The 14,956-nt window shown below is 37.0% G+C and overlaps 1 protein-coding gene across 5 annotated transcripts in view; it reads left to right on the top strand.

Moving 5' to 3' along the window:
* Positions 1-14,956, top strand: part of brip1.L (BRCA1 interacting helicase 1 L homeolog) — a 129,420-nt gene that overhangs the window by 82,465 nt on the left and 31,999 nt on the right. For all 5 annotated transcript variants that reach the window (XM_018244908.2, XM_018244909.2, XM_041580917.1 and 2 more), the window contains exons 15-16: positions 9,084-9,243; positions 10,884-11,005. In XM_018244908.2, the coding sequence (XP_018100397.1) occupies positions 9,084-9,243; positions 10,884-11,005 (282 nt within the window). The remainder of the gene's footprint in view (positions 1-9,083; positions 9,244-10,883; positions 11,006-14,956) is intronic.

The following is a 14,956-nucleotide window of genomic DNA, read 5'->3' on the forward strand; positions in this document are numbered from 1 at the left end:
TATAAAAATAAATCTTTAAAAGGAAAAGGTCTGCTGGGGTAACCCCAAAAAGCAAAACCATAATACTCCCAGTAAGGCTAACTCACTCCATAAAAAAACAAAAAGACGTTAGACTACCATGTAGAATTCTTCCTGAAAACTCATCCTGAAACACTGCCCAGATTAAATAACTAATTTATAAGATTTTCAGCCTACACTGAAAAACAGTAGCCATTCTGTGCAGAAATCACATTATTATTATGTCAGCACCTAGTTGCCTCTCCTGGCCTTCATAATGTTCTGCCTAATCAATAATGCATGTTATATCAAACTTTTACATAGCACATCCTGATAAACCTGTGACAACTTTTAGGTACCATTTAAGATGAATGTATGTTAATTTAAACTCCGGGGTTCTGTCTCATTCTAACTGGAAAATTAGAACGAGACAGAACCCCAGAGTTTAAAATAACACTATTTTGGCCCCATGAGAAACACATAGAGGGTTTAGATATGTTAAATTAAAGGTAACTTAGAAAAACACTATTAGTTAAAGTCTATATAAAGTAAATTAATTGGATACAAAACCATGGTAAAGAAAAGGGATTAGGATGTCCTGAATCATAGTAAAGAGAAACTCAACTGAATGGCTGAGCTTTGTAAATTAAGAAACAACTACTCAGAGAGTGACTAAGTAGCAACAATGTTTAGAAAAGTTATAATATAGAAACATCTGAGTTTGCTATTTTGTCTTGTTTTCAAACAAATGTTACTAATGGATGAATTATATTAAATTATTATTGACTGATATCTTTTTAATTCTTGGGGATTTATTGTATTCACAATGACAGGCTGAATGGGTGGTCGCTCCATTATGATGATGCCTATATGTCACTGATGATGCTGCTGTTTCCCGCCAAATACACAGATTTACGGCATTGTTCATTGTTTATGTGACACTTTGAGAAAGGCCGTGGGTCGGCCGAAACGTCAGACCGCGTTTTAAAAATAAAAATTACATTTTAATTAGTAAGATCTGCGAGTGCGGAGAGAGTCTGCACACACAGGACTTAAAAATCAATAAATGGTGTTTTATTAAAATGAAGGGAGACCTGACATTTTGGTCAGCAATCTGACCTTTATCAAAAGTTTTGATAAAGGTCAGATTGCTGATCAAAACATCAGGTCTAACTTCATTTGAATAAAACACCATTTATTGATTTTTAAGTCCTGTGTGTGCGGACTCTCCTTCTACATTCCGACTTTTTTGACACTGCATCCAGGCACTGAGAACTCTATCAGACTTGAGTGTTGGTAATCCCCTTGTGCTATATATATATCAGTCCAACCTGGTGCACTCACGACACTCGGATTTCAACTGCCTGGGTGCAGGTCAACAAATAGTATGCATACAGTTAACAAAACATCCTGATGACGACCTAAGTAAAAGAGCCGAAACGTAGAAATAAATCACTTTATTTGTTTCACTTATAAAGTCCTTGGAGTGCGGTCGGTCTTTTTATATATATATATATATATATATATATATATATATATATATATATATATATATATATATATATATATATATATATATACACCAATTATTTTCAGACCAGCACTCCCTGTTTAATAAGATGAAGCAATTGGTTTCCGAAACGTTTCTCAGCACTCTATGGATACCCGGAAACCAATTGCTTCATCTTATTAAACAGTGAGTGCTGGTCTGAAAATAATTGGTGTATACAAAATTACCGTGCACCCCTCCCTTTGCTGAAGCTATTGGCCTTGGAGTGCGGATACTCATTTGAAAGGATATATAGATAGATAGTAGAAACTTAATTTTAATATATAAACATTAGTATTTCAGCAGTTCCATAAATTTATTGGATTAACAGAAAATATGCATCATAAAATTAGGCAGGTCCATAAATTTGGGCACCCCAACAGAGATATTAGATCAATACTTAATTGAGCCTCCTTTTGCAAATTTAACAGCCTCTAGATGCCTCCTATAGCCTTTGATGAGTGTCTGGATTCAAATCATATAGACAAATACAAGAGTTCCTCTGCACTCAACCAATTATCAATATATTTAAAACAGAGACTGAAAAATGCCTTACCCTTTAAAGGACAAGTAACACTAAAAATCCATTCCTCCCCCTTCCAATATTACCCCTATCCTGGACAAAGTTAACTCTCTTTAATATTTAATACATAAATAGAGTAACAAAATCTTATTTCCGGTTTGTTTTAAAACGGCGATGTGGCGACCTGCACTTACGTGCACGCTCCAATGTCCTGCTAGCCGGCTTCTTTCTAAAACCGGAAGTTACTGGTGTTGCTGCTGTTCAGCCGGTGACTTTTTATTAGCTTGTCTCATTCTCTATCAAGCTTGGTAAAACCTTCCCTTGGTATCCTTCCCTCTCCTTTCCCAGCCACCTTGTTCTCCACAAAGACTCACACAGAGCAGAACGGGCTCCGCCACAGTATTACATATCACATAGTGACGGAAGTTCCCAGGGCAGCTGCTGTTCAGCCTCTGCTCAGTGCACAGAATGGCGCCACAGAACAGTCTGTGATGAACTTTGCCCGCTACGTGGTGTGTGTGCAGAGAGAGAGGCAGAACAGCAGCTAACCCAGCAACTTCCGGCAGCGAGTCGATATGTGGTGCTGTGGCGGAGCCTGCTCTGTGTTAGTCCGTGTGGGGAACGAGGTGGCTGGGAAAGAAGAGGGGAGGGGGGAGTGAGCAGCTACCAAGCTCGACAGCAAAGGAGACAAGCTAATAAAAAGTCACCGGCTGAACATCAGCATCACCAGTAACTTCCGGTTTTAGAAAGAAGGCGGTTAGCAGGACATTGGAGCACGCACGTAAGTGCAGGTCGCCACATCAGCGTTTTACAACAAACCGGAAGTGAGATTTCGTTGCTTTATTTATGTATTAGATATTAAAGAGAGTTAACTTTGTCCAGGATAGCAGTATTATTGTAGGGGGGAGGAATGGATTTTTTACTTAAAAAGTTTGTGTTACTTGCCCTTTAAACAAAACAGGGATTGTTTGTCCATAAATTGCAATATATTTAAGCTGGCCAACTGCATCAAAGTCATCCCATATCTGGGCAGTCCTACGCTCAATCTTCATCTGATTCATTAAGAATTCTATTGCTTCATTATACATTTTACTAAGGGACTAAGTTTTACCTGCAACCTCTTGTATTTGTCTATATGTATTTTGTGGTCACAGCTTCATTGCACCCCCGCCTAATGGTTTTAAAATTTAGTGGTGAGAACAACTTTTCTTTGTTTGTTATGGATTCAAATCATCCCATGGGACTATTACGGCCATTCCAGAATATTGTACTTCTCCCTCTGCATAAATGCCTTTGTAGATTTTGAAGTACGTTTAGGGTCATTGTATTGTTGGAATATCCAACCCCTGTGTAACTTTGTGACTAATGCTTGAACATTATCCTGAAGAATTTGTTGATATTGGGTTGAATTCATCCGACCCTCAACTTTAACAAGGACCCCAGTCCGTGAGCTAGCCACACAGCCCTCGCAGCATGATAGAACCTCCTCCAAATTTGACAGTAGGTAGCAGATGTTTTTCTTGGAATTGTGTGTTCTTCTTCTGCCATGCAAAGTGCTTTTTGTTATGACCAAATGACTCCATTTTTGTCTCATCAGTCCAAAGCACTTTGTTCCAAAATGACTGTGGCTTGTCTAAATGAGCTTTTGCATACAACAAGCGACTCTGTTTGTGGCGTAAGTGCAGAAAGGGCTTCTTTCTCATCACCCTGCCATACAGATGTTCTTTGTGCAAATTGTGTTGAATTGTAGAACAATGTACAGATACACCATCTGCAGCAAGATTTTCTTGCAGGTCTTTTGAGGTGATCTTTGGTTGTCTGTAACCATTCTCACAATCCTCCGCATATGCTGCTCCTGTATTTTTCTTGGCCTGCCGGACCTGGGTTCTACAGCAACTGTGCCTGTGGCCTTCCATTTCCTGATTACATTCCTTATAGTTAAAACTGACAAAAACTGATTTGTAGCCTTCCCCTAAACCATGATACTGAACAATATGTGTTTTCAGTTCTTTTGAGTTTTTGTTGAGGACCCCATGCTGTCACTCTTCAGAGGAGAGTCAGACAGAAGCACAACGTGCAATTGGCCACCTTAAATACCTTTTCTCATGATTGGACACGCCTGCCTATGAAGTTCAAGGTGTAACTAGCTAATGCAACCAATTTGGTGTTGTCAGTAATCAGTATTGAACAGTTACATGCATTCAAATTAGCATACTACTGAATATGCTTCACTAAAAATCTTAGTTCAGAAAACACCCCATTAATCAGATGTTCCTGGGAAATTAAAGACATACCACTGTTATCTTTTTTGTTAAAATTGGAGTCAATTATGTACACTGAAATTTGGTAAAAAATCCCAGATGTTTTTTCTAGGCAAAACAAAATAAAAATATACTTCAGAACATGCCCATCAGTAACTCGTTTTACCATCCTTCACAACAAAACAGAAATGGTTCATTGGTTTCACAGCTTTCCTACCATTGTGGTATTAGATATTAATATGTTTGTAGCCTATTTTAAGTGCTAATTTTGTAGTCTCACAGCAAACATAAAATTCTCTGAATGATTAGTGCTACAACAGCTTCATTGGCAGCTTAGCAAGCATGTAGTCGAGAATATAATTTCCAGAAACATTTTATTACCCTTTGCTTTTTAAATGCAGGTCTGTTGTATGTCACACTTTATAACTTATAGTCATACAAGACCTGTAAGCTACAGATGAAAAACTACATTTGGTAAGTGAAAAAGGTAGCTGGGGGGGGGGGTAGTTGTGCAGATTGCTGAACTTGAAATTATTGAGGCTAATATTAATGTAACTGATTTGATTTCTGTTTTGAAGGTGCAGTTAAAAATATTTTTTTCATTTTACAGAATAACACCACTTCCAGACAAATAACCCTAGTAGAACCCACTTTAAAGGAGAAGGAAAGGCTTGGTGTACTTGGAGGTGGTAAATTTTAGGCACCCCCAAGTGATTGTATTGACTTATCTGAAACCCTGGGCCGGTGCAGAAAACTGCACCGGCCCAAGTTTATACCATTGAGCACCACGGAGCGATCCACTTCCGGCTTCTTCTTTCTTCAAATTTCATGGGGCAAACACATACGCAGTTGTACGAAATAGCTGACTGTTTAGTTAAAGTTCGGCTTTTCGTTCTACTGCGCAGGCGTGCGAAGACAGAAGAAGACGGAAGAAGATCGCTCTGTAATGCTCACTGGAATAACCCCGGGCCGGTGCAGTTTTCTGCTGATTGGTGGGGTGACAGACACATACCTCATATGTAGCCTACCCCAGTCCAAATTTTTCTCTCCCACCACCCCCATCGGCAAAACAAGTGCACGATTCTTCACACATGCACGCTTGCTCATTTACTCATACATGCGCACATTTGCTTGCCCATGCCTGGGGGCGGAGTAATGTGGCAGGCTGGTTAAAAATGCATTCTGCCTATTGTAGTTAAAGGGATTTTCACCTTTGAGATAACTTTTAGTATTATGTAGAGAGTGATATACTGAGATAATTTGGAATTTGTTTTCATTTTTTTATTATTGAAGGTTTTTGTTATTTAGCTTTTTATTCAGCATCTCTTCAATTTGCATTTTAAGCAATCTGGTAACTAGGGCCTAAATTACCCTAGCAACCATGCATTGATTTGAAAAAGAGACTGGCATATGAATAGGAGAGGGTCTGAATAGAAGGATCAGGAATAAAAAGTAGCAATACATTTGTAGCCTTACAGCCCATTTGAAAGAATCAGAAGAAAAAGACAAATAACTATAAAACAATAAATAATGAAAACCAATTGAAAAGTTGCTTGAATTGGTTGTTCTATAACATAATAAAAGTAACTTTAAAGGTGAACCACCCCTTTACCACCAATATTGGTTGCTATGTTTCTAGTATTGATCATAGAAAACTACAGAGGTCTGGTAATAATTCTTGAGCTTTTTTAAGCATTGCTTTTGATTAGATCTATAAATTTTTTGTCTTTATAAAAATTTATTAAAAGTCTGTATTCTATTACCAGGAGCAAATGGCGGTAATACTCTGTACCAAAATACAAATACATTAGGATTTTAAAAAAAATTCTGTCACGATTTGTTACAGTGCAGAAAAGATCTTTCCCAAATCATTAAACTTCCCATTTACATGCTTTAACAACACTTTCTAATCTTCATGGCTTAACGAATATGTCCCAGAAAGTGTGAAAAGCTGTGATCAGTTAGGATTCACCAATTTAAATTTTAATAAACCTGCACCTAAATTTAAATGCATTAAAATTTGCACATGTCCATTTTCTTTTATTACTGCCAGTACCAGACTGAGAGTTAAAAGCAGCCCTGGCAAAAAATTCTAAGCAGGCCGCATGCACAAGCCTGCACTCAGTGTCTATTTACATGGGTTTGAAATGGCAATACATTTACACATGACACTATACAAATAGATAAGCCTCAGTTTATTCATAGGTCCAGGCTCGGACTGGCAATCTGTGGGTTCTGACAAATGCCAGAGGGGCTGCTGTATGGTTCCATAGAAAGTCACCATATAGTGGGCCGGTAGGGGGCTGTTTAGGGCCTCTGTGTACTTGGAATGGCAGGGCCTATTTTGATTCCCAGTCCAGGCCTGCATAGGTCTGCATGTTCAACAAAATGTAATATTTTTTTTAAATTATGAAGCCTTCGCCATCAACCTGCATAAGTGGCTATATAAATAGTAGTCAATTTCATTAACACTTGTCTAAAAAAAAGGATAAGCAGCCTATTGAGTACAGTAAATTGATGAGCAATACTGCAAAAAAGCTCTCACATGTTACTAAAATGCTGGGAATTGAAACCAACTGCCAGTTAGAGACAAAGGCTAACAAACTAATAGTTTTCATAATTAAACCAACAGAAGCAACTGCAAAGTCTGTTTGATTAGAAAGTGTGATCAGTAAAAGTAAGTATACATTACTAGCCCTATGAAAACTATAGACAAACACAGCAAGGGTCTATGCCAACAGTGGCATAGAAATGGGAAGCATTTTGCCTGACACTACATTTTGTGAAAGTTTTGCTTCTTCCCTACTGTTCTGTTCTTTTATTCTGGCCCACTCCCCTCCTCAGCAGGCTCAGGCTGGACAGTTTGATACATTTTAACAGCTAGAGCTTCTCACTACTAATGTTCGGCCTGGTGCGGGACTTGTGGGTTTGGGCCAACCTTGATGCTCCTCTGGCGGGTCTCCCCAACTGCGACCTTAGACTGCCGGCTTACCGACTACCGGCTTTCTGTTTTATAGGCTGACTTCTGCCCCACTGACCCCTTTTGTGAAGTCATCGGCAAGGTGGGTCTGGAAATGGAAGGGGGAAGACTGGCGCGGGTTGAGTATTTCTCAACCTGCACATCACTACTTTTCACACGTCAAGTGGCATATATGCATGTTGAGAGAAAGGTGAATTGCCAGTGATACAGGCAAAGAGGGGAAATACCTGCTTTCAAGTTAAAAAGAGACACAGTCGTCCAGTCAAGGCAGTGTCCTTTCTGTTGGACAACCCTCAAAGGGGCAGAATTAACGGGAGAGCTAACATTAAACGGGAGAGCTAACATTAAAAGGAGAAACCACTTCCATATATTTTATATATATATATATATATATATATATATATATATATATATATATATATATATATATATATATATAAAACCAAAGGAATGGTGCACTCCGTAGACAAAATTAATACCTGGGTGCCAGCATGGGAAATAAGCAGTGAAAAAGGATTGCGGCACTCACAGGGTTTTAGTGAAAAAACAAAAAAAATTTTATTATTAAGCCTTAATAATAAAACATTTTTTGTTTTTTCACTAAAACCCTGTGAGTGCCGCAATCCTTTTTCACTATATATATATATATATATATATATATATATACTCACTCAGCAGTAATGCCATTCGCTCATCTTGTAGTAGTATAAAAGCAAATTTTGCTAAACTATATGCAATTTCAACTTTCTCAGCATTTGAAAAAACTTACATGGAGAAATGTAATGTGTTTCTCTAGCACGAAAAATTTCACAAAGACCATTATAAATGTTAGTGACCATGTTTGCATCCTTTTTGACTGATTACAGACCTCAACACTTCCTCGCAAAGTTTGTGACCAAATGGCTTTTGGGAACATTCGCAGTGTATGTAATAAAAATTTGCAATCACAAAGCTCACTTGGGGACGAAATATTTAACTAAACTCAAGAGCAGGTGTAATATTTGCCAGCAAATGATTTTAATAATGAAAATAGTGCTAAACATTTGCAAAAAGCCACACATTTTGTCACATTGTTTGTACAAACATAAGCCGACGCGCCCTGTCAGGGCATTGTCCTTTGCGTCAGTGCCACACATCTGCTATTTAACCTTCCCAATCATTGAGCTATTTCATTGAGCTATTTCCCCTTAAATATATATATATATATATATATTCCATAGTGGTACCGACACTCTCGATAAAGTTCATTGATGTGCCTGGGTGCAAAATCATCATAACTTATCCATACCTCCACAGAAAGATCTGCACTCACAGGACTTAAAAAAAACGTCACTTTATTGTAGAGCAAAAGGACTGACGTTTCAACCCTCACTAGGTCTTTCAAAGTATAAATATATATTTGTATAAGTATATATATTTGTGTGTGTGTGTGTGTGTGTGTGTACACACACACACGAACAAAAATAGCTGCACTCACTTTTATAACAAACTGCCTGGGTGCATTATGCACAGAGGTATATAGTTGCATAATTACGTTGGCATGAAAAGAGATCAAAGTCTGTCAAATTCAATGGCAAATGAAACTCAGGCGTTTGCCCGAACTCAAAGATGGCCAGTCCAGGCCTGCTAGTCACACATTTCCAGATGAATAAGGTATTTTTACCAAAAAGTGCAGTTATTTAGTAAATCAGTTTTTGCCTACAATTATGTTGCAATAACTAATGTGTATGCTTTATAATAAATATGAAACTATTTGTTTGATATTTATTTTAGATGTTGGAGAAACTGAAAGACAGGTGGATGCACACTGGGTTATGGGAAAATCTGGAGAGGATCAAGACCGTCATTAAGGAACCGCAAGGAGGGGATAAAACTGACTTTGACAAATTGCTGCAAATGTACTACGATGCAATTCGTTATAAGGGCGAGAAAGGTAAATGTAGCAAACAAACATTGCCATAAAGTCCATTTATAAAAAAAGAACACACTAAACATGGTTCTAATTATTTTTCCCCAAGTAATGCAGTGAGATGTGAGTTCACTAGTTGCTATGAGTTAATTATATTGTATAATTGTACAGGAGTTTCACCAGCCAAACCAAAATGCTTTCTGTGGATACCCCCACACAGAACAGTGATCATACAGTATAAATTGTTTAGTATTTGTATGAGCAAGCTGGCCTATGTGTATGTGGCTTTTAGATTTAAAACGTCTTTCCCAGTAAACTGCCATTGCATTTAATATTTTTGCTCAATGCAGTGCTTATTTACTGCAAGCAGGGATGCACCAAATCCATGGTGCTGATTCTGTTCAGGGTTTCAAGCACAATTAAAATGTTTTGCAGGATCAGGTTTAAACTTCAAAACTGGATAACTGAACATGACAAACTTTGGTTTACAGATATTAAATTAATTCCCACCAGATAAAACAGACACAAGGCATTTACCTTTACTTCTTGTGAAGAAACCAATGAAGTCTGTCTAAAATATCAAAAGTAGGCATCCGTACCCTATTGCTGTGGCATTGTTTTATAATTCCTTATTTGCCAAAAGGTATTAAAACTTTGCTCCAATGTACCTTAGACAACAGATCGGAATTTTCATTTTATACCTACTTTTAGTATGTTACAGATGAAATCATTCTCAGCCAATTGCAGTTGATATTTATTAGATTTATTTTACATCATTCCTATGATGTATAATGATGCTATCTAGTTGTAGGGGTAGCTAACCTCTTACTACTTTTTAGGGGTGCTCAAAATCCAGGATTCAGAACAATCCCAGCACCTTTTATTGAATTTGGATTTTGGCAAATTTTGCACAAACCAAAATATATTTATACCAGTGATATATTTTTTTTATATGGGGCATTATTCTGCAGAATGCTCCATCCTACTGAGTAACCAGCCATAGAAGTTCTCTCTGTTTGCTTAAGATTGCAGCCGACATATCAGTTTTGTGTGACGATACTTCCATGCCTGCGTCTAGCTACTGGGTCCTCTCTAGGCTCAGTTTAGTGCAAAGGATGGGAGAAGGAGCGAGGGAGAAGGGAGGGGTATTGAGGAACTGTGCAGGTACCACTGCCAAAAGCATAAGGCTTGAGCAGTGAAAAGGAAATCTGACACCAAGCCCACGTGTAAAGAATAGGAGGAAAGTAACAAGTTGGCTCTTTTCACAGAAGACTAAAGGCGGCCATACACAATATGATCCGCTCGTTTGGCAAGGTCGCCAAATGAGCAAATCTTAACACGATATGCACACTAACGGTAGGGTTAATCTGAGAATGGGTGCCGACGGGTCATCATCACATCAACTAGCTGATGCTGTCCTCAATCGCAGGAAAAATCAAACCTGCCTGATCAATTTTTTTAAACTGCAAATTAAGGTGCAGATTCAAACTGGCAATGATAAATCTTCCATAGAAGATTATTGGCCTGGGGAAGCAGGAAAGCAACTAGAACCACTGGGGTGCCTCTAACAATTTAGACCCCTTCCCCCATCCACTTGATTTTCAATGTATCAATGTGGTTGAATATAAATTCTTTTGAGCACTAGTAATTGTTTATTTTTACAGATGGGGCTCTTCTAATTGCTGTGTGCAGAGGGAAAGTGAGTGAAGGACTGGATTTCTCTGATAACAATGCACGTGCTGTTGTTACTGTAGGCATTCCATTCCCAAACATAAAAGATTTACAGGTAAATTTCAAAAAACTAAATGATAAATTATACATTTTTAAATGATACAATTTTAATCTGATTTCTAATATGTGCCAACAGATTAAATGTCTGGGCAAGTTTCATCCTGCTTGAATGTACTGTATCTACCATTTGCTTTTCTCTGCAATGCTTGTTTTGAAATTTAAAATGAGATCGCCTCCTGCAGGACATATTTCCCACAATTCCTTGTGTTCTGTGAAATACTGAGCTGTAAAGAAGAATTGCAGAAGTGTGCAATGAATGTGGGGGTTTCTTTCATTATACCAAAATTTTGTTTTCTGAGAATTTCTCTCGATTTCCCCATTTCATTGTCAATTCTCTTATTTGCTGAAAGCTTATTTTTGTTTTGCAGTGTTTTCCTTTATTTTGCTACATCCATTCTTCCCTTTATTTTAACAAGTTGCTAATCCCTTCTCATGAAAAACATCCTCATATCATGATGCTGCCACCTCCACTATCATATTTTAATGTAGTTATGGGCAAAAAGCTCTACCTTGGTCTCATCTGACCGCAAAGCCCTTACCCAGTATACAATTTAGGTACTCATATTCTCAATTCAATTAAAAAAAGAAAAAGAGCTCTGACTACATGAAATCTAAAATTATCAAAAATTATGTACAATAGTTTTTAAAAGGAGAAAATTATGTGACAAATGCATCCTTTTAAACTAAAAAAAAGAAGTATAAATTACTGGGTTTGGCTCTGCCTGGGATTTCCTGCTCAGGCTGCCTCCGGGATCTAAAAATATAGCTAGGCAAGTGTGATTTCTATAGAGAACCAGGTGTGATGTGTTTCTCCTAATAGAGATGTATATTGCCTACACTATGAAAATGGACATACAGTAGAAGACTACTTTAGTGGGAAATCTATGGAAGCTATCTCTGACACATATTTGAAGAAATCTACCTCACTTTTTATGGCATATTTTCAAAAAGATATGTTATAGATCCTCAATAAAACAATGCAAGATTTTAGTGTTTGGATTGCTTAAAGGGGAACACAAAATATGGGACAGGTTTATTATTGTTCTGGAAGGCTTCCCAGTGGTTTATTCTATTTTAATATTGTTGGTTTAAAGTGGTTTATTCTATTTTAATATTTATCCAGTCTTTCAATTCAAAGCTGAAACCTGTGTCATTCTGCCGTATGACAGCTCTCTGTTCAGCAGCATCTGCTGCAACATGTATATTGAACAGCAAACAATAGCCTTATAGTAGGGCTGTCCAAATGGAAGTCAGTGCTCCCTCCACAACATTCCTAGGCCCCCAGAATTGCTATGTGCCTCATAGCATTAGCATTGTATAATCAAGGACAGAAATACATTGCATATCGTTTATTGAGCTTCTATCATGCATAAAGTAGGACAGCGCTTCCATTTCCTCCACAGGCAGCTATAGGACAAAATCAATAGAACAGTTTTACTAATCACCAATCCAGAGTTCCAAATTATATTTTTTCAGTAAACCCACTACTCGTGAATTGGGGTCAAATACACAATCTTCTCAGTTAGTAAAGGCACCAAAGCATTCTGTTTGCTGTTCATTTGACACAAGGAGCTGCTTTCTTCTTCTGGAAATGCCTGTTTTGAATCAACCTCTCTGTTGCTGATTGGTTTCCAAATGGGTTAATCAGTTTGCATTTGAAACTTATCTCCCCAATGTTTTTTTGCCACCTCAAAGCGCAAAATAATCAAGTATCGACTATCTAAAACAAAAAAATATTTTATTAAAAAAAAGTTCCATGGTATGTAACTGAATCAATCCATTCACAAAATGCATATTTATGTATTTAGTCATTTTTGTTTCAGTTCAGGTGAAAAATTAGCTGCTTGCATGTGTTATTCATCTACCAAAGCCAGATTTTAATCAGAATTCTTTTTATTAAGGCAGTTTAAATGGCTGTTCTTGATAGCTGAACATTTTTTTTTGTTTTCCTTTATTAGCTTCCCTTTCCAATCCATAAAACATTCCTGAGTGATTTGTGTTAGCTTTTCCCTGTCCTCAGCAAGCAGTTCTGACCTTTAAGTTTTTACAACACTGTCAAAGTATGTTGAAGGCTTTAAAAGTGAAGCAATCACCTTGGGGATTTGTCAGTTTGAGTGACACTTAGTAGTTTACCTAAACCGCAGTGGCAGTGAACGTATGGAGCAGTGTTGGACCTCAAGGGAAGCTCTCTCTCTTATTTTTCCTTCTGCCTCGCAGGACATGGATTGAATATTCTCTTTAGAGTACAATTTTTGGTCACATTAGGTTTTAATCAAGTCACTTGTTCACAGTCCCTCAAAGCTTATAATTCAGAGATGAGTAGATGGGCTTGGGGTGAATCTGATACACGACTTGTTGAACTGTAAAGCTTTCTTAGATGCCACATGCTGAAATTGACATCACTCAAACTGTGCAGTTGTTCTGTTATCATGTAAGCCATTTATGTCCTGCTTGTCAGGGATTTTCAGCTAAAGTTCTGTGCAAAGGAGGGAGTTTGTGCACTGTGACCAATCTCGTACGTGAACATTTTATAAGTCCTAACTAAAGTGAGAGAGCATTTTTTTGCAGTTTGTTCAATATTAGCTGTATTAAAACAAAAATGCATAAAATAAGTGATAAAAAGCACGTTTTAACCAATAAAAAAGCGCATCTTGAAGTACATTCTAGATGTGCAATATGCATTCATTTTTTACCTTATTCATTTTTAAAAGCTATAAACTGGATAATAATAAAAAAAAATGTTTTCCATGTAACAAGATGGTTTATTTTGTTCTGCAGAAAGCTCCAAATTATGGAAAGGCCATCTCCCATAGACTGCAATTTACCCACATAATCTAAATTTGTAAAAATGATTTCCTTTTTATAATAATAAAATTATACCTTGTACTTGATTTAATCCAAGATATAATTAATCCTTATTGGAACTAAAACCAGCCTATTGGGTTTATTTAACATGATTTTCTAGTAGACGTGCACTGCGACATAAAGCTGCTCGTGGTAACTTTGAGAGATAAAATTCTGGTTTTAATCGCCCTTGTTCTTCCCACTAAATAACCTTTATATGCAAGGGGGGATTGCAGGACACGGGAACATCACTCCTTACCAACAGCACCCAGAAATTGGTGAAAATGCATACAAATATAAAAATGTATATATATGTATATGTGTGTGTGTGTGTGTGTGTGTGTGTATATATATATATATATATATATGTGTATGTGTATGTATATGTATATGTATATGTATATGTATATGTATATGTATATATATATATATATATATATATATAAATATATATGTGTGTGTGTGTGTGTGTTTTTCCTTTAGTTTCTGCCCAACTGACAAAGCCCTTCTGTGCAGATAATCTTAAAGGGGCAACAGTTCCTAAAATCAAATTACAAATGGTGTTATGTAGTATAAATATATATTGCCCAGGAGCAGTAACCCACAGCAACCAGGTAGACTATACTGGTCACCTGGTTAAAAGCAAACATCTTATTGGTTGCTATTGGTTACTGCTACTGAGCAAACTTAATGTCTTTTATTACATATGGAAGTTAGCGTTTTGATTTCTTTAATACATTTTCAAAATTGCTGTGTTTGGTGCTGGTTTTGTAAACACTTTGCAATATTATTGATCCTTAAGTCTACCATAAATTCATTTAAACATTAAATAAACCCAATAGGCTGGTTTTGCTTCCAATAAGGATTAATTATATCTTAGTTGGGATCAAGTACAGGCTAGTTTTATTATTACAGAGGAAAAAAGGAAATCATTTTTAAAAATGTTGATAAAATGGTGTCTCCGTATTTCGGAGCTTTCTGGATATCGGGTTTCCGGATAAGGGATCCTATACCGTAAAGGGAATGTGAACCCAAAAAAATTGCCTCATTAAAGAAATAATTCTAAGCAACTTTGCAATATAATTTTTTTTTAAAGGTATTT

Source organism: Xenopus laevis, chromosome 2L (assembly GCF_017654675.1).
Source record: "Xenopus laevis strain J_2021 chromosome 2L, Xenopus_laevis_v10.1, whole genome shotgun sequence".
Lineage (NCBI taxonomy): Eukaryota > Metazoa > Chordata > Amphibia > Anura > Pipidae > Xenopus > Xenopus laevis.